Raw genomic sequence first — 21,759 nt, 5'->3', positions numbered from 1 at the left:
TAGGAAGCTTTTTGCCTTTGTTTTGCCTGCACCTCAAGTAAAATTATTTGAGACAAACCTATTTTATTTTATTTTGTTTTGTTTTGTCTTGTTTTGTTTTATTTTGTTTTATTTTGTTTGTTATTTTATTTAAAAACTGTTTAAAAAAATAAAGAGGAATAAACTGAATAACATTAATAACAAATATAACTGAGGAATGAAGAGAAAGCAAAGAAAAAGTATTGGGCTTCTATTAGCAACTGAAACAGTAGAAGGAAAGCACTGACTGCTGTAAAATTCAAATAGGAGATGTGTATATATTAGTATAAAAGAAGGAAGTGCTCTGGTTTGAGTTATTTCTGTCAGGAATTCAGTAGTATATCTGCAGTGCTTTGGAATGCTCTTCTTGTCTCTGTTTAGCATTGGAAAAGACCACAAACCTGTCAGTGTTGACATTTAAAGAGGTTATGATAGAGATGATGACCAATTCACTTGGTAATGAAGCTCATTGGCAGCCTCAGCAGTGATTTTCCTTGAACCAACTGTGATTGAAAAGACTGTCACAAACTTTGGGTAAAATCTCAGCAGAATTTTTCGATCACAGAGACAAAATTTTGAAAAAAAAAAGTTATTACTCATCCTCTTTTGACTTGTTCAGTTCTCATCAGACAATGAATAGGTGACATGAGACCTGTGGTTCTTCCTAGACATGCAACTTATCCAACATGGAGAACAAAGGTTTAGATTAGTATTTAAAAAGCCCCATGGCAGCTATAACAGATTTTTTTTTTTTTCCTGTGATAGCACCATTGCAGTTGGAACCTCTTCAAGCTCAACTCAACTCCAGGTGGTTCCAGAAAAGAGGTTAGGATTCCCCACTTGTCTTTTTAAGGTCTTGTGGGTCGCGTGTGACCAGGGGAGCAGTTATTTCTGTTAAACTGAGGAGCACAGCAAATGAGTCACTTCTTCAGAACTTCAGACATAATAAAGGCCTCAAATGAAACCTTATTGATATCCTTATTGAAGATGTAGATAAATTATTATTATGGACAAAATATAGGAATACGTAAAATCTCTTTAAATTATGCACACAGTGACATATGGGAAAACCCAAATGCCTTCAATTGCACAGGCCTAACTTTAAAAATTAGGACTACGGAAGAGAGGTTGTGGAGTCTCCTTTGGAGAAATTCAAAACCTGCCCAGATGCCACCCTGTACAATGTGCAGTAGGTGACCCTGCCTGGCAGGGGGTTGGGCCAGATGAACTCCAGAGGTGCCTTCCGATCTCAACCATTCCCTAATTCTATGATTCGTTGATCAACAAATACTTGGACTGTCTTCTCTTCTTAATGTTTCTGCTAGACCATATTCTAAAACCTTATCTGTAGCATTTTAATAACTTAAGGGAATAAAATTGAGAAAAGTGATAGATGGAAAAGGTATTTCAACAAACCAAAGGAAATGAAAAGCTAAGGGAAGCGCTTTGGAGAAATCGGGGACCATGTTAAATTGGGAAAACATGCTAACAAACATGCAGTATGTTTGTAATGCACATATGGTTTGGTCTCAGTCCTCAAAGGAAGATCTGCTGACACAGGCAAATTCTGTCTACAGAAACATTTCAGGCTTGATTTATGTTCAAGCAGAGGTATCACAAATAATTGACTTTGGATATCTACAAAATAGTTTGCATTCATTTGAAAATTACTGCCAGTATTTTGCTACAAGTTCCTCTGTTTAACATACCTGCTGCTCCATGTGCTTGACTGATGCCTGAGTTTGAAATGCCAATGTGCAGCAAACCACAGGGATTTAAATTTTGAATAGAAATTATAGACTTAACAGCTGGTCAACTGAGATAAAATTATAAAGTTCCCCAACTTTGAGATAAAACAACATAGTTAATAATTAAATTCTTTGATACATATATTGTTTTCTTTTTCCTTGTTCTCTGATTCATTCATTTTTTTCACTTTTTTTTTTTTTTTTTTTTTTTCAATACAAGGCCTAGATTGTGCAAAACGCTCTTTTCATTTTCTTATTCCTGTAACTGTTGGCTTGTCTGCATATCAACTCTATTTCTCATTTAATTTTATTACATTTTGACTTCCATGTTCCTAGGGTTAATTTAAAAGAAAGAATTTTTATTTTGGGATCTAATGCCTAAAGATTACTTTCAGAACCTGAAGCTTAGAAGTAAAAAGGTGAGAGTATCCTGGTTTTGGTTGCATAATTTTATTCCTAGTAGCTGGTATACTGCTGTGTTTTAGATTTAAGGTGAGAATAATTATGATAACACACCAATGTTTTAGTTGTTGCTGAGCAGTGCTTACACTAAGCCAAGGACTTTTCAGCTTCTTGCACTGTCCTACAAGCTGGCAAGCTGTGGGTTCACTAGGAGCCGGGAGGGTACAGAGCCAGGACAGCTGACCCAAACTGGCCAAATGGATATTCCAAACCATCTGATGTCATGCTGAACAATAAAACTGGGGAAGGGATTGGCTGGGGGAGGATGCCGCTTTTTGGGGTCTGGCTAGGCACTGGTCAGTGTGTGGTGAGCAGTTACATTGTGCATCACTTGATGTTTTAAATTCTTTTGATGATGATGATTATTATTGTTGTTATTATCATTATTCCTTCCTTTTCTGTCCTAATTACACTGTCTTTATCTCAAGCCATGAGATGTTTCTTCGTTTGTTTTGTTTTGCTTTGTTTTCCTTTTCGTTTAGCTCCCTGTTCCACTGTGGGGCTGAGGGAGTGAGCACATTGCTGTGTTGTACTTAGCTGCCAGACAAGTTAAACCACAAGTATTGCCGTTTTCTGCTTCTCCCAAGTTATTATTTAGATTGAATACTGAGTTATTATATAGATTTAATTCAGCCCAGCAGGGGCTGCAGGACACCTCAGGCTGCCCCAAAGAGGGCTCCTTGCCTTTCAGGTGCAGCTTTCCAGGAGTGACCCACTCTCAAGGCCAACCTGGCAGTGGACTGTCATGCCAGCAAGGACATGGTGCTGTGCTCCACGGGACTCCAGGAGGCTCAGGGCAGGCCCTGGTGTCTCCCCAGCAGGGAGCAGCTTCCCCATGTCCCCAGTGTATTGAATGGGTGTCAGCAAAAACGTGCTCAGAAAAGTAGGAATATATCAGAGAGCTCAGAACTCAGTGGTCTCACATAAGATATCCCAAAGGCAAAACTACCTATTAAAAGGATGTTACAGTTTGGCAGAGAAGCAAGGAACATATATAACCTGCTTCCTTGTGGCATTCTTGAGTGGTGTGGTGGTTTTACTTGGGTGGGCAGCCAAGTTCCACCTCAGCCGCTCTCTCACTCCCCCTCCTCAAAGGGAAAGGGAGAGAAAATATGATGCAAAGGGCTCCAGGGTTGAGATAAGGATGTGGAGATTGCTCAACAGTTATTTTGATGGGCAAAACAGAGTCAGAGTAGGTTTATTGCCTGTTACTAACAAGCTACTGAAATGAGGGGCCTGAAGGCCTTACCAGAATTTATGAACTTCTCAATTGCTGGAGGTAAGCAAGGTGCTGAGAAGAGGTATTTGGCCATCTCAGTTCCACCCCTGCTGCAGGTTAACAAATGTAGCGGGTGGGTGGCAGATTGTGATCTTGCTTTCTTCAAGACAGTTCCTCCTCTCTGCTCTCCTCCTCTTCCTCAGCCCTTCAGCCCTCATCCCCAGCACTCTCCTGCTGCCTCTCTCACCACCTTCTCCTCACTGCAGAACAGCTCCTCCGAAGCAGAGCAGTGGCAAGAGCAACTCCCTGGAGAGTGCCTCGAGTCCCCTCAGCCTCTCAGAGACAAGTGGGAGGACATGTGGCGACCCCAGGTTGAAAGGTGGCAGTCACCATTGTGAGGTAGGAATGTCGCACTGTGACCTCAGAATGTGTCACAGAGGGGCTGCAGCGACCCTGCCTGGGCACTGCCCAGGGGGGACTCCGTAGCAGGTAGCGGCTGCAGGGGGCATTTGGGGGAGCTGCCCTCACCTCACTGTCTCCTGACCATGATGGATTTCCCCAGGCCTTAACAGCTCATTGTCTGTAATTGCTGGTGGGTTTCCCTACCCAAAACCAAAAACCAGAAAGCAGACTAGACCAACACACAGACATGACAAGAGAGACATGGAGACAATGAGAAGAAAGAAGCCTCCCAGGCACACTACTCGATGGCCTATGGAGAAACTACAGGCACCACAGGTGGAGCTCGGCTTTCTGTCCTGCAGCCATTAAGGCTGCCTGGGCCCAGGAAGCCCCACCAGCTGAACATCCCACCTTTTGAGCACAGACATTGCCTGTTTCAGCCATGGAACTGATATTGTAAAAGCTCATCAAAGAAACTCTCTAAGAGCCAATTTTGAGTTTTAGAAAGAAGGCATTCTTTAATTTTTGGACCAAATGCATGGGGATAACTCCACCTCGTCTGCATACCAAATTATTCAAGCTATGGGGCTTATATACTGTTGCAGGAAGAATGGCCAAAAACACGACAGACAGTAGTATGGTCAGATCACACTCTCTCTTTATTACCCGAATAGCCTGACTTTTATAGCAAACATAACAGGGGCGGATATTGTCTCATAAAAGATTATTGGTCATAAGCACTGAGACAAACAACTGCAAGAAAACAACCCCGCCTGCAAGAAAACAACCCCCTTGTGATTAGCAGTCACATATATCCCATCCTTGAAGCCAGCTGCTGGCAACAATATTTTTTTAAATTCCTCAATTGGGTAATGTGAGAACACTGTCATGGGAACTTCTCATAGTCGTCCTGGTAGCTTGGTTTGCTCAGCTGCAGCAAGTCATGGCCTCCTTACTGTTTCAAAAATCCCTCAACAATATACAATCAAAACATACATATTCGTTATATTTCTGAGAAATACTTAACATATACCATTTCCTGGAATTTAATAAAATATGTAGAAGTTCCCAATGAATGTGCATGTCTTTCTCTTGTTGGTCTTCTGGGGCCTTCTGATGGTCATCAGTATTCTTCCTCATCATATGCACTTTTTGAACCCTATTCTCAAGCATGCTCAGCCGTATGCAGTTATCCCCCACCGAGCAAATGCCTACCACAAGTTTCATGTCCTGCTGGACTTGGGATATCCTGTCCTCGTCCTAATATATGAGTTCCTTTGTTCTTACAGTTGACTTATTATTAGTGGGTTTTATACTTCCCTTTTTGTCTCAGTATCAATCCCTCCTTTTTTTTTTTTTTTTTTTTTTTTGATGGTTTGTAGTGATCAAGCTACAATACTCATCGTGTTAGCTTATTATATTCCCAGTAAAGGTTGGAGCAGCAGTTACAACACTGTGTCATTATGCAAGCAATTATACTATAGTTATAACAAAATGGTTAATAACAATTCACAACTGCAGATACATTGTGCCAGTGTATGTTATTTATTTTCATATTGCTTTTAATATAGCAGCTTTAACACACCCCATTACCATCAAGGTGATCGTTATGATTAAAAGAATCAATATAATGTTTTGTATTAGATTTGTCCACCACCCAGATAAATAAATTTCTAATTTACCAAATATTGTCCTAACCCAATCTGTCTCAAAACTTTCTGTTTTCTGTACTGGCTAATGTGATTTTTATGATCCTTTCTAATTGAGCTTTAAGGGGTTCCGTCACGTTTGGAATGTGGATACAACAATTTTCAGGACTTTCTTGTAAGTATCCACATAAGCCATGTTTTCTGGCTAAAAGTAGATCCAATGCTTGCCAATTCTGTAGAGTCACTTTACCAGTACTTTGGGCTTGTTGATTTAAGTCCTGTAGGCTATTTTGTGTAGCATTTGCCAAGAACTGCACCTGCCCTCTTAAATTGTCTATAGCAAGCCTATTAAGTAGACTCATAGACTGGGAACTATAGATAGATTCAAGCACCCATCCATCAACTGTTCCAGTTTCAGGCTTTTGCCACTTATCTGAGTTTATTGTACTTTTAGCCAATGCACTAACAGGAGGAGTAATAGAGTTTTTTCTCCATAGTGGACATAAGGTTAACAACCTTAAGGTTGGACTCTAATTCTTAGCAAAGCTGAAGGTAAAGCCTGTGGCCAGTTCATTGAGGTTTCTTGACACAGCTTGCCTAACTGAGTTTTGAGAGTATGACTCATTCTTTCTACTCTGACACTAGACTGGAGCCTGTAGAGTGTATGTAGATCTCAGTTAATACCTTATAGTCTACTTAATTCAGTAACTACCTTGGCTATATGTGGACCTTTATATGATGGCATTCCTAAAGATACTTCCCCTTCCCACTTCCTCTCCTCTTTCCTCTTCCCTCTTCCTTTTCCCTGAACAGTGCCTTCCTAATCAGGGATGTACAGCCAAAGCAGCTAATGCAGCCAAGCACCAGACAGCAGCAAGAACCGTGCTGGCCAGCAAGAGCAGAGCTGCAGATGAGCAGGTACACCTTTGGCCTAGGGAGCAAGCTGCCCTGGGAGCCGGACTGACAGTCAAGCCGTCCCTCCCACGCTGGCATTTTCCTGCTCTATCAAAGTTCATCCACTGCAAAGTGTAGAGTGGACAGCCACCAAAGAAAGGACCAGAGAACTTTGGAGACGGGGTATTATTGAATGGAAGGAAATTTTGGCATTAATAGCCTGGATGGGCAACGCTCGTCCCATTCGTGCAGAAAGGAGGGCCCTTGCTGGATGTCTCCATCTGGACCCTTCTGTGTGCTGGATGGCCTCTCTGGTCCCCTGCTGACATGCATTGGCACTGCTCTTCGCACCTGCAGAGTTCAACACAAACCTCTGTAGTTGTGCATACACAGAGACATGCAGAGCAACACTGCAACTCTGTTCACAACAGAAATGAGGGGATCTGACGCAAGCTGGAGACAGCAGGCCCACGGTCCCTGTGATGCGGTCCCAGACCTTGTGTTCAATCCCATTCCTGAATACCGTGTTGCGGTGCTAATAGGCCTGGCGCTGAGGCAGGCAGGGTCTGGGACCTCGGGCTGAGCAGGTATCGACCCCGAGGGCAAGGCTTCTGAGGGTCCATATTCTGGGAGGGGAAGGATGGACTCTGGCTTGAGAAGGGAGAGCCAAACACGGGATGAACGCGGCTGCCGACCCTTCAGTTTGCAGCTGCTTGAGTCCCACTGGGAAACGTTCTCCCCAGTGCCCTGCGGCTGGAAGGGGCGTCTGTTGTGAGGCCTCCCGCTCCACAGCTGGCTGCTCTCCATGCCACGAGGTCCATCAGGAAAATGCTTTTCTGCACAGTCACTACAGGAGCCCCAGGCACTTACCCAGCTTGACTTCCTCTGCCTTGGCCCAGCAGGGGGTGCAGGCTGGTGACCCATTTGCCAAAGCTGTTGGCAGCTCGGCGCCTCTTCTGCTGACCGATTCCACTGCAGCACTGCCAGCTCACTGCAAGCACACAGCAGGACAAGGTGGTGTGAGCACCTGGAGAGCACTCCCAGACGGGGCTCCCAAGCAGGCCGCCTGCTGGGGCTGCAGAAGGCCGGTGCCAGGAAAAGCCCCTCTTTCCAGCAGGGCTGGGGGAGTGGGAGGAAGGGCACTGCATGGGAGGAAATACTGCCCGCGTCCGGAGAAATTTACCACTTCAGCTGCTCCTGCAGATCCCTCTCCGCATCTTTCTCTCCCTGTTGCTTACGGGCCACCTGCCCTACGATGCACGTCGCCACCTCCCTTAGGGTCCCACATGTCCGTGGAGAAAGATTCCTGCAGCAGCAAGGACAAAGTTGCTCTCACCATTCAGCTGCGAAACTCCTACCTCTTCCCTCAACCAGCCACCCTTTCCTGGCAAGGCCCCATTTGGCTGCCCTGGGCTGTGGAGAGGGCCCTGGCATTGGGCTCTAAGCCAGGTCAGACTTCCTTCGACTTCCCAGGGCTCTGTAAACAACCCCATAGCTCAGGGGCTGGCTTCCTTGACCCACAGGTGCCTCAGCACCACTCCACTACCCCAGGCCTTAGCTGCAGCTGCTGCACACTTACCGCTTAGGGGGAACAGGGCTGTCCTCCTGGGTTCTGGGTGGCTCTTCTTCATCCTCGTCCCACTCCCCCATCATTCTCTCTATGAGGTCAAGGCTCGACTGCTCTGATTCGCTCTCAGACAGAGAGCTGGAAGTTTCCTCCTCAGAGGAAGAGGATTCCTGCACAGGAATTACACTCATTACAATAGCCCCGCAGCGCTGTGCTGGTACTTCCCAGCATGCAGCTCCCTCCCACCGTCCCAGGCACCCTCCAGACCACTTCTGCCAGGGACCCCAGGGGGACTGGGAAAACAACCAGCACAAGGCCATCGGTGCGCTCCCAGGATCATGTCCCAGCACTACCGGGGTTTTCTTAAAACTCCCTGTTGGTCTCTCTTGCTCAGCAAAGGCAGCAGTCCCCCACACTGCAGTGCTGCAGCAATAGTGCTACTATGGTTGAGTGCTAGAATCACAGAACTGTCTAGGTTGGAAGAGACCTCCAGATCATCGAGTCCAACCTCTGACCTAACACTAACACCTTGCAGTCTCAGTTTCCCGGTGGGAAAGTGCTCCTTTAGTGCACAAATTCAAAGTACCTCGGTTGTTGGCGTCTCTACTTCTCTCTTGATTTTCGATTTGCTTAGTTCTGGGCTACGTGGCTTGGGTTGTTTCTTTTTATCTTCCTGCAGCTCTTTGTTCTTATTTTCCTCATAAACCAAGAAATTCTGAATGTGTTTTGGAAGTGTCTCCTCAATCTTAAAGCACTTTTCCTGGAGTATAAGCAAAATGCAAACACAGGCAGTTAGTAATGCTGTAGAGGGAGGGCTGGGGTGTCTCCCCCCTTCCTGCACTCTCTTCCACCCTCACTCAGTCTTCTGCCCTTCTGTCAGCTCAGGGTTGCTCCCATGCTCCTGCAGGCTCAACCAAAGAGTCACCTGAAGAGCCCTTCAAAAATGTCCGTGCAAGCTAAGCGATCATGGGGCTGGAAGCAACCTGACAGCTGGCTATCCCACCCGGGCAAGCCATGCAGTGATATTGCCATCGGAAGCATCCCTGGGTAAGCTCTTTGGGTGTGTTTCAGGAAGATCATGGGAGCAAAAAGCATCTTCTCAAATGACACAGTAAAGGGCTTCTCTTCAATTAAGCACCCAAAGAAACAACTCAGTGGTCACATGAAGGCACAAGTCAAGAATGTTCTGTGAATCGGTGTCCATTGAGTGATGCTGTTCTACAGTTCAGTAAGACATACTTTCTGCAGCAGTCCATGCCACGTACCTTTTTCCTCTGCAAAATAGTTTTGGAAATAAAGTCTATCATCCTGGGAGTCACTTGAATTAGTTTCTCTTCCTCTTCCTCTTTCTTTTCCTTCACAGAACTCCCCTGGATGGCCGGAAGCTTACTGCAAAGACACAAGGGGACAAGGTGACAAGAGTGTGGGAGGAGCTGGTTTTGCATTGTCTGCTTCCAAGTGGTGCATCTGCTTCTACTGCAAAAGGCTGAAGAGCCCCTGAATGCTTGATCTGGTCTCTGTCACGTCTCTCCGAGAGCTTGAAACAGCCTGGGTGGTTGAGAACCAGCCCAAACCAACACTCGATAGTGTCCAAAAGATGCTAGGAGAACACCTGCACTCTTCCACCATCGCTCCTGGGGAAGTCTCTTCAGACTTGAGACACTGTGCTCATTGCAGTCTGAGGGAAGGCAAAACCTCCCAGTCCTGCAAGGAGCTGTTTCCATTAGTTACCCAGCTAAGAAATGATGCTGCAAGATGCTTGCCATGCAGCAAGAAATCTCAAGGTAGTGGGAGATGGGATAGCTGCACTTTGAGCTCGTACAGCTTCTGCATCCAGGAGAAACTGCGCTCCTACATGGGCAAGAGCAGGGCAGCACCCTCATTTGTCTCTCCAGGAGTCTCACCTGGCATGACGCTCTGTCTTCTGAGCTTTCTGTCTGCTCCCTGACTTTACTGTCAGGGCAGGTAACCTCTCTGGAGAAAGTGTTGCTCGACGAAGGAGGCGCTTCTTGGGAAGATCCTCTGGAAAGAAGAAAGGAGACAACTTCAGTAAACCAACTCTGTTGTTGTGGTAATAGTGTGCCAATTCTGCCCCAGTTCCAGCAAGAATGACATGCAGATCAGCTCAAGCCTGTGGCAACACCATTGGCAGGGGCCATTTTTGTCGCTGCGGAGCCATGTTTCCTGAGATCTCGTAGGCCTTTTCGGACACTCTCTTTCTCCATCTCTTTCTTCCTGGCTATAGTGCACCGTTGTTCCCTGGGGAATACCATTTTGATGCCCTAATCTCCACCATGTGCTGAAATGGGGGACTGTCTGGGAGATGCCCATGCCCTCAAACAGTCGTTCTGGGGTGGGGAATCGCTTAGGACCAGAGGAGACAGCTCTTGCATCTGTTGATCGGTCCCACGCACACGCATTTACTACAGAGGCACGCTCACAACAGAGGCAGTGTTTGTGAGGCATCTGAGAGCATGGAAGGAAGCTGAGTCAGAGTTTTCCGGGGTTTGCAGCACAGGCCGGGTAGTGGAGGCTACAGGAAAGTTGTCCTTCAGCACTCGCAGTGGACATTTGTGGTGCAGGGCTGTCCCGCAACCTTGTTCCACAATGGCTTGCTCGAGCTTTCCCACCATGGGATGGAATCACAGGAGGTGTCTCAGGCTTTTTCAGGCACTCTGTGGTAACCTCTGCTCTAATCACTTCCAGACAAGAAGGAAGGCATCCTACACTCCCTACAAGTAACCCATGGGTCCCTTACCTTTCTTGCCTCTCTCTCCTCCTTTTGTCTGGTCTTCTTCTTTGCTGGGCTTCACTTGTCCTCCCAGACTCACTTTCCTGTCTTCTTTGATGGGCTTCACTTGCCCTCTCAGACTCACTGTCGTTTGTTCTTTGCTGGGCTTCACTTGTCCTCCCAGACTCACTGTCCTGTCTTTTTTGCTGGGCTTCACTTGACCTCCCAGACTCTCTGTCGTTTGTTCTTTGCTGGGCTTCACTTGACCTCCCAGACTCACTGTCCTGTCTTCTTTGCTGGGCTTCACTTTCCCTCTCAGACTCTCTGTCGTTTGTTCTTTGCTGGGCTTCACTTGCCCTCCCAGACTCACTGTCCTGTCTTCTTTGATGGGCTTCACTTGCCCTCTCAGACTCACTGTCCTAGTTGGCCTCTTAAACACTGTGTCGTGCTTGTACCTGGAAGGAAGAGGGAGGAACCATGCTGAAGATAGGGCACTGTGCCAATGTTCTCCTGTCCTTGTTGTGAGCATGGCTGACCTCGCAATAATCCTGCCTGCTGCTTCAGGGGAAAAACTTATTCCTCTCTAACTCATACCACTATCCAACACATAGCTACCTCTAACTCATAGCTCACAAAGCAACGTGGAACCCCACCAGACTCAAGCTCCCTTTTGGACATGGAACTGTTCCTCCTCTAGCCCGTGGGCCCAAGCGGAAGGCAATCTCGCTCACAGGAGAAAAGAAACAGTGGGAGAATGCTGATGGAGAACGAGCTCAAAAAACTCTCTTTGTCTATAGCAGCACTGTCATCTAAAGCACTTCTGCTGTCCCACGTTTCTCCACAGAGCTCCCTGCAAAGCAGTCCTCCCAGCACTGAAGAGTACCATCACAAGCACAATCCACAGGGCCCAGCAAGGCAGCCCTCCCCCCAGGCATGAGCTGAGAAGCCGATCTCTTTCTCTGCTGAGAGCAGCAGGAACAAGCATACTCACATTGGAAAGACAATGACATGTCCAGAAGTGGTCTGAGAAGCAGCAGTGTCCAGGTGAGAGATGACAGAATTGTTCATCTCTGGCATCTGCAATAGAGACAAACAAGTAATGGGCGATGGGGACACTGGCAAGGGCTGGCTGCTTGGTCCACCTTAGCGCCACCGAGAGCTGCCTAAGGGCTCCAGCCTCAGCAAGCCTCGCTCTGCCTGCACCTCCACTCCCTGCCCAAGCACTGGGCTGCGCGGTGATCCCCACTGACATGCTGGCCTTTTGCCAAAAAGCAAGGCCTCTCTCGGGGAGATCTCTTGCAGAGCCAGGCCACTGCCTGCAAAGGAAGTGCTCTACAGGGCCTGCTTTCCTGCAGACCACGAGGAGCCCAAATGGCTGAAGAAGCACGACAGACCAGGAGAAAGCAGCCACACAGTCCCTGGAAGGCATTTCAGAAGAACCATGGGTAGAGCTGGGAAAATGAAAATCCTACCATGAGAAGAGCTTCCAAGGTATTTGTTGTCCCATTCAGCTTTTTCAGAAAGTCTTCATAGAATTTCATTTTAACATCCTTGCCCTCGATGATCAGCATGCCAATGTCTCTCCAAAGGAAGGCGATGTTCTGCCTGTCCTCTATGCAGACACGGAAGAGACGTGTGCTCCTTTCTATGCAAAGCCGCACTAAGCTCTCAGAAATATTGTTTTCTGAGGCGACCTGAGCATACGGCAGTTCCTCAAAATGCACGTGGCCTGGAAAACAAGGGAAGAGGAACACGCGCTCTTAGAGAGATGCTAAGCTGGTTAAAATCAAAGGTCAGAACTGGCAGGAAGATCCTTGTCCGCAGGTTTTGGTGAGGAAAAAGGTGCTAGGACCCACAGCAAGCTGAATGGTGCCAGGCCACGGTAGCCTTGTCCACATGCAGTGTGCTCCTAATCATTAGACAGGAACACTCCCAACCACAGACCCAAGTTCCTGGTGCCACGGAGGGTCCTCGGGTAGCTGTGGCAGTGGAAGCAGCAACTGGAAGTTACAGGCCTTGTGGACAGGGGGTTTTGGAACGAGCTGCATTTTGCAAGCTTTTTCTGCTTGCAAAGAGGTGTTGAGAGCCAAGAAGAGCTCTGGCATTTGCCTGTACGAGGCCTACTACAGCAGAAGGTGGGAGGAAGAGTTGAAACACCATGGGGCAAGAAGACACGTTTCCAGTAAAACTGGAATAAAACCTGTTGTTGAAGCAGGTCAAAGAGAGTGAACTGTTATGCTGCACTGTCATCTGGGGATTATTTAAAACACTCAGAGAGACTGGTTCTGTTCCACACCAGGCACGCTTTGACAAGCTTTTCCCTGGTTGCGCCAGGAGTTTGGTACTTGGCTGCGTCACCAATGGACAGCAGAGCACAGCTCTCATATTCTGCTGCAAGGGCAAACACCACTTTCAGTCCTCAGTCTTCCTACCTGGAACGTCTATGTAGTCGTATCGAAGGTCATTGTTGTACACAATAGCCTTAGCCAGATGAAACACGGGTCTCTCAACAGTCACGATGTCCTTTTCCTGGTTGGCCACTTGCTCTGTGACAACTGTGAATGTTCCAAGACCAGGAATGCGGACAGCCTGAAACAGAAGAGGGTGGATGAGAAGAAGCTTTGCAGGGACAGAGATAACTTGCCAGAGAGCAGGGAAGGTGCTTTGTTCCCTATCCACACCTGAGATACAACTGAGCAAGACGGGTTCCTTGGAGAGCTGGGAGAAGATGTGGACGGCCTGGACTTTTCCCTCTCACCCCCTGTCCCCAAGGAGGAACCAGGAAGTGCAGGAAAAGCTGACACACGTCCTTTGGCTCACTAAGATACCAGGGGGCTTCCCACACTTGGAACTCCCCTTGGAGTAGTACCCCGGCCCAGTTCGGTAATCAGCTCTGGCAATGGGGGACTCAGGAAGCCCCAGGAAAAGTCCATCCCTTTTTCTGAAATCTGGGCCTGGACCTCACAGTGCATCTGAATTGACAGCGGAGCTAGTCCGTGGCCCAGCAGTGCATTACTGAGGCCTTCTGGGGCATTGGTCCTGCTTCCAAAGGAGGGAAGAATAACTGCTCTTGAAGACAAAGTGCTCTCATTGCTTCATGGAACATCAGGGTGTGAGGGAAGAAGAGGCAAGTCTCACCTGGTGGAGAGCCAGCTGTTGACTCAGGTAATGGGATGTGCTGGCCCAAATCTTAGCAATCTCTGGAAAACCAAGGAAAACACACGTCAAGCTCTCCGACAGCAACATCAAAGCCACTCAGCACACTGCTATCCAAGGACTGATGCATTTCTAATGTACACTCTACAGGTGTCTTCTCTAGAGCCCAGCAGAGGCAGCAGGACTCCTCAGGCTGCCCCAAAGAGGGCTCCTTGCCTTTCAGGTGCAGCTTTCCAGGAGTGACCCATCCCCAAGGCCAACCTGGCAGTGGACTGTCACACCACTGAGGGCACGGTGCTGTGTACTCTAGGAGGCTCAGGGCAGGCCCTGGTGTCTCCCCAGCAGGGAGCAGCTTCCCCATGTCCCCTGTGTATTGACAGGTGTCAGCAAAAATATGCTCAAAAAAGGAGGGACATATCAGAGAGCGCAAAACTCAGTGGTCTAACATAAGATGTCCCAAAGGCAAAACTGCCTGTTAATAGGATGTTACAGTTATGGCAGAGGAGAGAATTGGGGAACATATGTAGCCTGCTTCCTCCCGGAATTTTTGGGTGCCTTTGTGTATGCTCAAGAGAGCTGTATTTGCTGTCATTTCTCTGTCACGTGCTCTTAGACTGAAGTGAATGGGGCAAATTTATCCTCTGTCAGCACATTCTACATTTGCCACTGCTCTTTTCAAGTATACTGCTTTGTAGAAATAATATTCTTTTAGTCAGCTTGTGGCAGTGACAAGCAGCAGGAAATCTGCCATTTCTTTGGCGCAAAAACTATTTCATCAGAGAGTTTGATATGCTGCGGATGTTGTGGTAATAAAAGTCTAGTAAGTAACGATTCACGGAATCACAGAATCATCTAGGTTGAAAGAGACCTCCAATATCACCTAGTCCAACATCTGGCCTAACGCTAACAAGTCCTCCACTAAGCCATATCACTAAACTCTAAATCTAAATGTCTTTTAAAGACCTCCAAGGATGGTGATTCACCACTTTCCTCAGAAGCCTAGTCCACTGCCTAACAATCCTTTCAGTAAAGATGTTCTTCCTACTATCCAACTTAAACCTCCCCTGGTGCGACTTTAGTCCATTCCCCCTCGTCCTGTCACCAGGCACGATACTCTCAATAGAAATAGGTGTATCTTTTATATTTAAGATTCTACTCTATCAACTGAATCTTCTGCAGTTGCATACAATTGTCCTGCTCTAGCGTATCTCCCCGTCTTTTCCTTCTAGTCATGGAAGTGGACAGAGGAGCTTTAACACATGAGTATATGCAGATATATGTGCAGCTTCCCCACGTCGCACCTCCCAGCACAGTGATGCTGCACAGCCCACAGACCCCTCCAATTCTTCCAGCCAGCCAGGAGCTCAGGGTGGGCAGTGCCCACTGCCAGGCAAGGAGCAACCCTCAGGACTGGCAACTTCTGTCTGGGGTGCCGTAGGGAACACAGGGGCTGGGTCAGTAAAAAAGCCCCGGAGCCACAGCTGCCAAGTCGGTCCCTCAGCCCTACGGCATGGTCAAGCAGGCCCTTTCCTGCAGACACCAGGCCTTCGCGGCCACCCCCACTGGCCTCAGGGGCTCCACACCAGTTTTCAGAGATGTCATTGACCCTGACAGCCCTCGTGAAATGGGGTCTTACCAGAATTTATGAGATTCTCAATTGTTGGAGGCATGCAAGGCGCAGGGAAGTATTTTGCCATCTTAGTTCTATCCCTGCTGTGGCCTCTCGCACCACCTTCTCCTCACTGCAAAACAGCTCCTCTGAAGCAGAGCAGTGGCAAGAGCAACTCTCTGGAGAGTGCCTCGAGTCCCCTCAGCCTCTCAGAGACAAGTGGGAGGACATGTGGCGACCCCAGGTTGAAAGGTGGCAGTCACCATTGTGAGGTAGGAATGTCGCACTATGACGTCACACCGTGTCACGGAGGGGCTGCAGTGACCCTGGCTGGCCACTGCCCAGGGTGACTCCATAGCAGGTAGGGGCTGCAGGGGGCATATGGGGGAGCTGCCTCCACCTCACTGTCTCCTGACCATGAGGGCTTTCCCCAGGCCATAACTGCTCATGGCCTGTAATTGCTGGTGGGTTTCTTTACCCAAAACCAAAAACCAGAAAGCAGGCTAGACCCACACAGACGTGACAAGAGAGACATGGAGACAATGAGAAGAAAGAAGCCTCCCAGGCACACTACTCGATGGCCTATGGAGAAACTACAGGCACCACAGGTGGAGCTCTGCTTTCTGTCCTGCAGCCATTTATTCTGCCTGGGCCCAGGAAGCCCCACCAGCTGAACATCTCACCTTTTGAGCACAGACATTGCCTGGTTCAGCCATGGATCTGCTAGCAACATTAAGGGGGATGTTGTGGAAGTGGCCACCTCTCTTTTAACCTGTTCACTGTGACAGTGCCAGGGAGCCCAAGGACCCCTCAGCTGGGACATGCAGGATGAGCAGTGCCACTACCAGCACTGCGGCAGCCCCTGTGCAGCCAGAGCCCCTCCAGACCATGGGGGCAGTGTCTTCCTGCTGCCTGTGGGGGTCCGAGTCCCGCTGCAGCTGCAGCCACTGCCACTGCTGGCCTAGAGCATCTGCAGAGCCCAAGCAGGGTGTGGGTGCCCAGCAGCTTTGGGGTACCTTCCCTCCTGTTGCACAGCCCGCTCTCAAGCCCACTGCTGAGAGCATTGTCCTGACCCAGGTGTCTGGAGAGGAGCTTTTGGAGGTCTGCTCAGCTCCCCTGCGCTCCTCCCGGCCTTTCTGACCAGGACGTATGGAACAAAAGGCCCCTCAGGGACAAGTGGGAGTGAAACTATCTACCTGACTGAAAAAGCCGCCCCCGCAGCACAGCACGGTGCCTGCACAGCTCTGGGTAGCCCTCGCAGCGCTGGCCTGGGCACCCCAGAGCACCCTGGCTTTGCAAGCCTCTGGACAGTTTTGACCTGTGAGGGGACTGGTGCCCAGAGCTGCCCCAGGCAAAAGCCTGCTTCTCTTCGTCTTCCTCCTGTTCCCTGCAGTGTCCCTTCCAAAGAGGGATTTGCAGCCACAGCAGGGTATGCGGCCATAGACCAGTGTGTGGAAGTGTGCTGGCCAGCAAGAGCAGAGCTGCAGGCGAGCAGGTACAGCTTTGGCCTCAGGAGAGAGCTGCCCTGGGAGCTAGACTGACAGTCAAGCCCTCCCTCCTCGCTGGCCTTTCCCTGCTCTATCAAAGTTCATCCGCTGCAAAGTGCAGGGTGGACAGCCTCCAAGGAATGACCCAGAGTGCTTTGGAAACAAAGCTTTATGAACGGAAGGAAGTGCAACCATTACCAGTCTGGATGGCCTTGTGATCAGTGGTTTCTAGTCATGGAAATAAAAGAGTTTTACCATGGGAATATATCCAAGGAGTGGTCTTTTTAATCTAGCTCACAACTCAGTGGTTTAGCTTTTTCATGGGGCTGTGATGCTAAAAATGTTTCCATGGACAGCAGAGAATTGCATTTTGACATCTTTTCCCTGGATGATCAGCCTGGCAATCTCCCTCCAAAGGAAGACAGTGTTCTGCATGTCCTCTGTGCAGGCACGGAAGAAATGTGTGGTTCTTTCCACGCAAAGCCACACTGTGCTCCCAGAGACACGGATTTCTGAGGTGATCTGAGCATATGGCAGTTACTCCAAATGGCAGTGGCTTGGAAAACAAGGCAGGAGGAACACATGCACTTAGAGAACTGCTAAGCTGGCTGAAATCATATATCAAAATTGGCAAGAAGAATATCCATAACTGCAGGACCAGGCAGTGAAAAAGGTGCCAGGGTATGGCATTCATGTCCACACATCGTTTGCTCCTAATCATGAAAAAAAAAGCATCCCACCACAGACCCAAGCTCCTGGTGCCACATGTGGCCCTCGGACAGCTGTGCTAATGGAATAAGCAATTGGAAATCACAGTCTTGTGGTGAGTGGTCAAGAGCTTTAACATGGTTATATGTATCCAAGGAGTAGTCTATTTTCTCTACTTTACAACTCAGTGCTTTAGCATTTTCATGGGGCTGTGATGTCTCATAACAGCTGTCATGAAGTAAGCTTCATGCTCTTCCAGTAACATTTTAAAATAGAGAACTCTTAACAGTGAGCTTCACTTACAGTCAGGAATGGCACATTGGAAGGACACAAGCATTCCCCTGGATAACCCTGGAGAGCTGGACAGAAGGCAGATTGTTCACTGACCTTGCTGAATATTCCTCGTCTTTTTCCCAGTTAAAAGTTCTTTTGAGTGGCAGTGACATCTGGGACATTTGTTCTCAAAAGATTATCTCAAAGGAAAGGAAACGTACAGCATCCCAGTCTTCTGTATTAGTCAAACTGGTCTTTCCATCTTCCCGGTCAGAAGACTCAAGTATGTCATTGCCCTAACCACAATCACTCAGGCTATCAGATTTCAAGAAGCAATGGGAGATGCAAGAAGAGATTTTCCACATCTTCCTGCAGTTTGGCTTTGCCTAAAGCTTTCCACACTTTCCCTACAAGTTTGTTCTAAAATTGGTATTTCATTGGTCACCAACTTGGAGTTGCCGCTGAGCTTTCTGCACTGCTGCTAGAGGTTTTGGTACTGCTGTGCAAAAGTGACATTGCTAATGTTGTATCTTACTCAGCTGCTGTAGTACACTTATTCACGTAGAATCACAGAATATTAGGAATTGGAAGGTACCTTGAAAGATCATCTAGTCCAATTCCCCTGCTGGAGCAGGAACACCTAAGTCATGTCACACAGGAACACGTCCAGGCAGGTTTAGAAAGTCTCCAGAGACGGAGACTCCACAACCCCTCTGAGCAGCCTGGTCAAGTGTTCTGTCACTTTCACTATAAAAAAGTTTTGTCTCATATTTAAGCGGAACCTCCTATGCTCCAGCTTGCACCTATTGCCCCTTGTCCTACCATTGGATGTCACCGAGAAGAGCCTGGCTCCGTCCTCCTGACATTCGCCCTTTACATATTTATAAACATTAATAAGATCACCTCTCAGTCTCCTCTTCTCCAAGCTAAAGAGACCTAGCTCCCTCAGCCTTTCCTCATAAAGAAGATGCTCCACTCCCTTAATCATCCTTGTGGCTCTGTGCTGGACTCTCTCAAGCAGTTCACACAGATCACATAGATTGTCTCTTTCTTCAGTTTCATTTAAATATCAGCATTACTGGAAGCAATCTGGTAACTAAATATCCAGCAACTATTTTGAAGAAGTATTTCAGAAGATCGTGAAGACAGGCTAATATCCAATTGCCTGACAAGACTCTTAAAGACATGATCTCCAAGTCGATTGATGCTTCTCCTGAAGATACTTCTCTTCGCCAGTAGAATGCCTTCGTTCTGCAGCAGCTGGGAGAAAGAAGACAGCTTGCCTAGAATCCTTTCTCTTCTTTATGTACTTTTGATTCTAGAACTGCTCAGAGTTAGTTCTAAAGGAGACAGATTTTTTTGCTCAGTCAGCTGACATCCGTCGCTTAGATTTGCTTTCCTAACCTGTGTCAAGGACACCTTTGTAAGGCAACGAAGAGCTTTATAGTTTTCCAAGGTTTATCAATGGTGATTTCCTCTCTCCTTTCTCCATTAAGCAAAAACCAATTAATTTCCTCAATAATTTAAACAACAGGAATGTCTTTTCCTTTTCTTCCTCTTCCTCTTCTTCTGACTCTGACTCTGACTCTGACTCTGATTCTGACTCTTCCCCTTCCTCTTCCGCTTCCTCACCAAAACTCAACTACTGCAAAGTGCAGAGTGGGCAGCCACCAAGGAAAGACCCATTTGCCATTTACCTCGCCATTTGCTGAGGCGATCGGCTCCAGGGCAGACACGTTCTGCAGCGGAGCGGGGGATCGGGCCAGGCATGGCTAATTTTTCCGGCGTCGAGCCTACTTGAGGGAGCCACCAGGACCCAGCAGCCCTCGTGAGGGAGGCTGACAAGGCATAGGCGGAGCCGGCAGCGTCAGCGGTGTGTATTTAAATCGGGCGCCACCGCCATTTCACTGCCATTTGCCGAGGTGATTGGCTCCGGGGCAGACGCGGGGCAGTTAGTTAGCTCAGCAGTTAGTTAGCACGACAGTTAGTTAGCTCGGCAGCTAGTTAGCTCAGCAGCTAGTTAGCTTGGCAGCTAGTTAGCGCGGCAGTTAGGGTGGCAGTGCGAGCAGGCAGGGCAGAGAGCTCTCCGCCGCCCATACGAACACCTCCTGTAACGACAGCCGTTAGCTAGGCGATAATGGTCTCCACCAGGCACGGTGCACTCTCCAGAAAGTCGGTACTCACCCAGACCTACTTCCCGTTAAAAAATGCAGCAGTTCAGGTCACCGGATGCAGGGAGTGCCTGAGCCTGTTCCTGCCATCGGTGGGAGGCAGAGAAACTGTGTGCGTGAGGTGGGAGCAGGTGGATGACCTGGTCCGCATGGTGGCGGAGCTCAAGGAGGAGGTGGACAGGTTGCGGGATATCAGGGAGTGTGAGCGGGAGATAGACTGGTGGAGCGACTCCCTGCAGGGCCTCAAGGAGAGGTACCGAGGTGAGACACCCCAAATGGGGGTGAACCCCCTGCCCTGTTGCCATCGGGCAGAGGGAGGGGATCTGGGAGTTGAGGAGGAATGGAAACAAGTCCCTGCTCGACATCACATGATGAATTAGGATTAAGCCCATTCATCTGCTTGCCCAATCAATGGGCTTAAGTTGCACCAGGGGAGTTCTAGGTTGGATGTTAGGAAGAACTTCTTTACCGAAAGGGTTGTTAGACATTGCAATAGGCTGCCCAGGGAAGTGGTGGAGTCACCATCCCTGGAAGTCTTTACAAGACATTTAGATGTAGAGCTTAGGGATATGGTTTAGTGGGGACTGTTAGCGTTAGGTCAGAGGTTGAACTCGATGATCTTGAGGTCTCTTCCAACCTAGAAATTCTGTGATTCTGTGACCCATAGAACATTGGAGACAGGGTTTTATTGAATGGAAGGAAATTTTGGCATTAATAGCCTGGATGGGCAACGCTCGTCCCATTCGTGCAGAAAGGAGGGCCCTTGCTGGATGTCTCCATCTGGACCCTTCTGTGTGCTGGATGGCCTCTCTGGTCCCCTGCTGACATGCATTGGCACTGCTCTTCGCACCTGCAGAGTTCAACACAAACCTCTGTAGTTGTGCATACACAGAGACATGCAGAGCAACACTGCAACTCTGTTCACAACAGAAATGAGGGGATCTGACGCAAGCTGGAGACAGCAGGCCCACGGTCCCTGTGATGCAGTCCCAGACCTTGTGTTCAATCCCATTCCTGAATACCGTGTTGCGGTGCTAATAGGCCTGGCGCTGAGGCAGGCAGGGTCTGGGACCTCGGGCTGAGCAGGTATCGACCCCGAGGGCAAGGCTTCTGAGGGTCCATATTCTGGGAGGGGAAGGATGGACTCTGGCTTGAGAAGGGAGAGCCAAACATGGGATGAACGTGGCTGCCGACCCTTCAGTTTGCAGCTGCTTGAGTCCCACTGGGAAACGTTCTCCCCAGTGCCCTGCGGCTGGAAGGGGCGTCTGTTGTGAGGCCTCCCGCTCCACAGCTGGCTGCTCTCCATGCCACGAGGTCCATCAGGAAAATGCTTTTCTGCACAGTCACTACAGGAGCCCCAGGCACTTACCCAGCTTGACTTCCTCTGCCTTGGCCCAGCAGGGGGTGCAGGCTGGTGACCCATTTGCCAAAGCTGTTGGCAGCTCGGCGCCTCTTCTGCTGACCGATTCCACTGCAGCACTGCCAGCTCACTGCAAGCACACAGCAGGACAAGGTGGTGTGAGCACCTGGAGAGCATTCCCAGACGGGGCTCCCAAGCAGGCCGCCTGCTGGGGCTGCAGAAGGCCGGTGCCAGGAAAAGCCCCTCTTTCCAGCAGGGCTGGGGGAGTGGGAGGAAGGGCACTGCATGGGAGGAAATACTGCCCG

At 48.7% G+C, this 21,759-nt stretch overlaps 2 protein-coding genes and 1 long non-coding RNA gene across 3 annotated transcripts in view; 1 reads left to right on the top strand and 2 right to left on the bottom strand.

The window, feature by feature from the left end:
* Nucleotides 1-21,759, top strand: part of LOC311433217 — a 52,776-nt gene that overhangs the window by 6,651 nt on the left and 24,366 nt on the right. The window lies entirely within an intron of this gene.
* LOC311432752 (uncharacterized protein) lies at nt 7,393-8,154 on the bottom strand. The gene is made up of 2 exons (XM_084511235.1): nt 7,972-8,154; nt 7,393-7,698 (listed from the first exon to the last, which is right to left on the bottom strand). The coding sequence occupies exons 1-2, from the start codon at nt 8,148-8,150 to the stop codon at nt 7,572-7,574; spliced, it is 306 nt and encodes a 101-aa protein (XP_084367361.1). The 5' UTR covers nt 8,151-8,154; the 3' UTR covers nt 7,393-7,571.
* On the bottom strand, nt 8,537-14,261 carry LOC311431655 (uncharacterized protein; the record flags this gene model as incomplete). The annotated part of the gene is made up of 5 exons (XM_084509429.1): nt 12,163-14,261; nt 10,718-11,767; nt 9,864-9,981; nt 9,225-9,348; nt 8,537-8,719 (listed from the first exon to the last, which is right to left on the bottom strand). Exons 2-5 carry the CDS (start codon nt 11,217-11,219, stop codon nt 8,537-8,539), a joined length of 927 nt encoding a protein of 308 aa, XP_084365555.1. The 5' UTR covers nt 11,220-11,767; nt 12,163-14,261.

This window comes from Aythya ferina, assembly GCF_964211825.1.
Source record: "Aythya ferina genome assembly, chromosome: 2".
Lineage (NCBI taxonomy): Eukaryota > Metazoa > Chordata > Aves > Anseriformes > Anatidae > Aythya > Aythya ferina.
The sequence above is the reverse complement of the archived record's forward strand: the minus strand, read 5'-3'. Positions and strand labels throughout refer to the sequence as shown.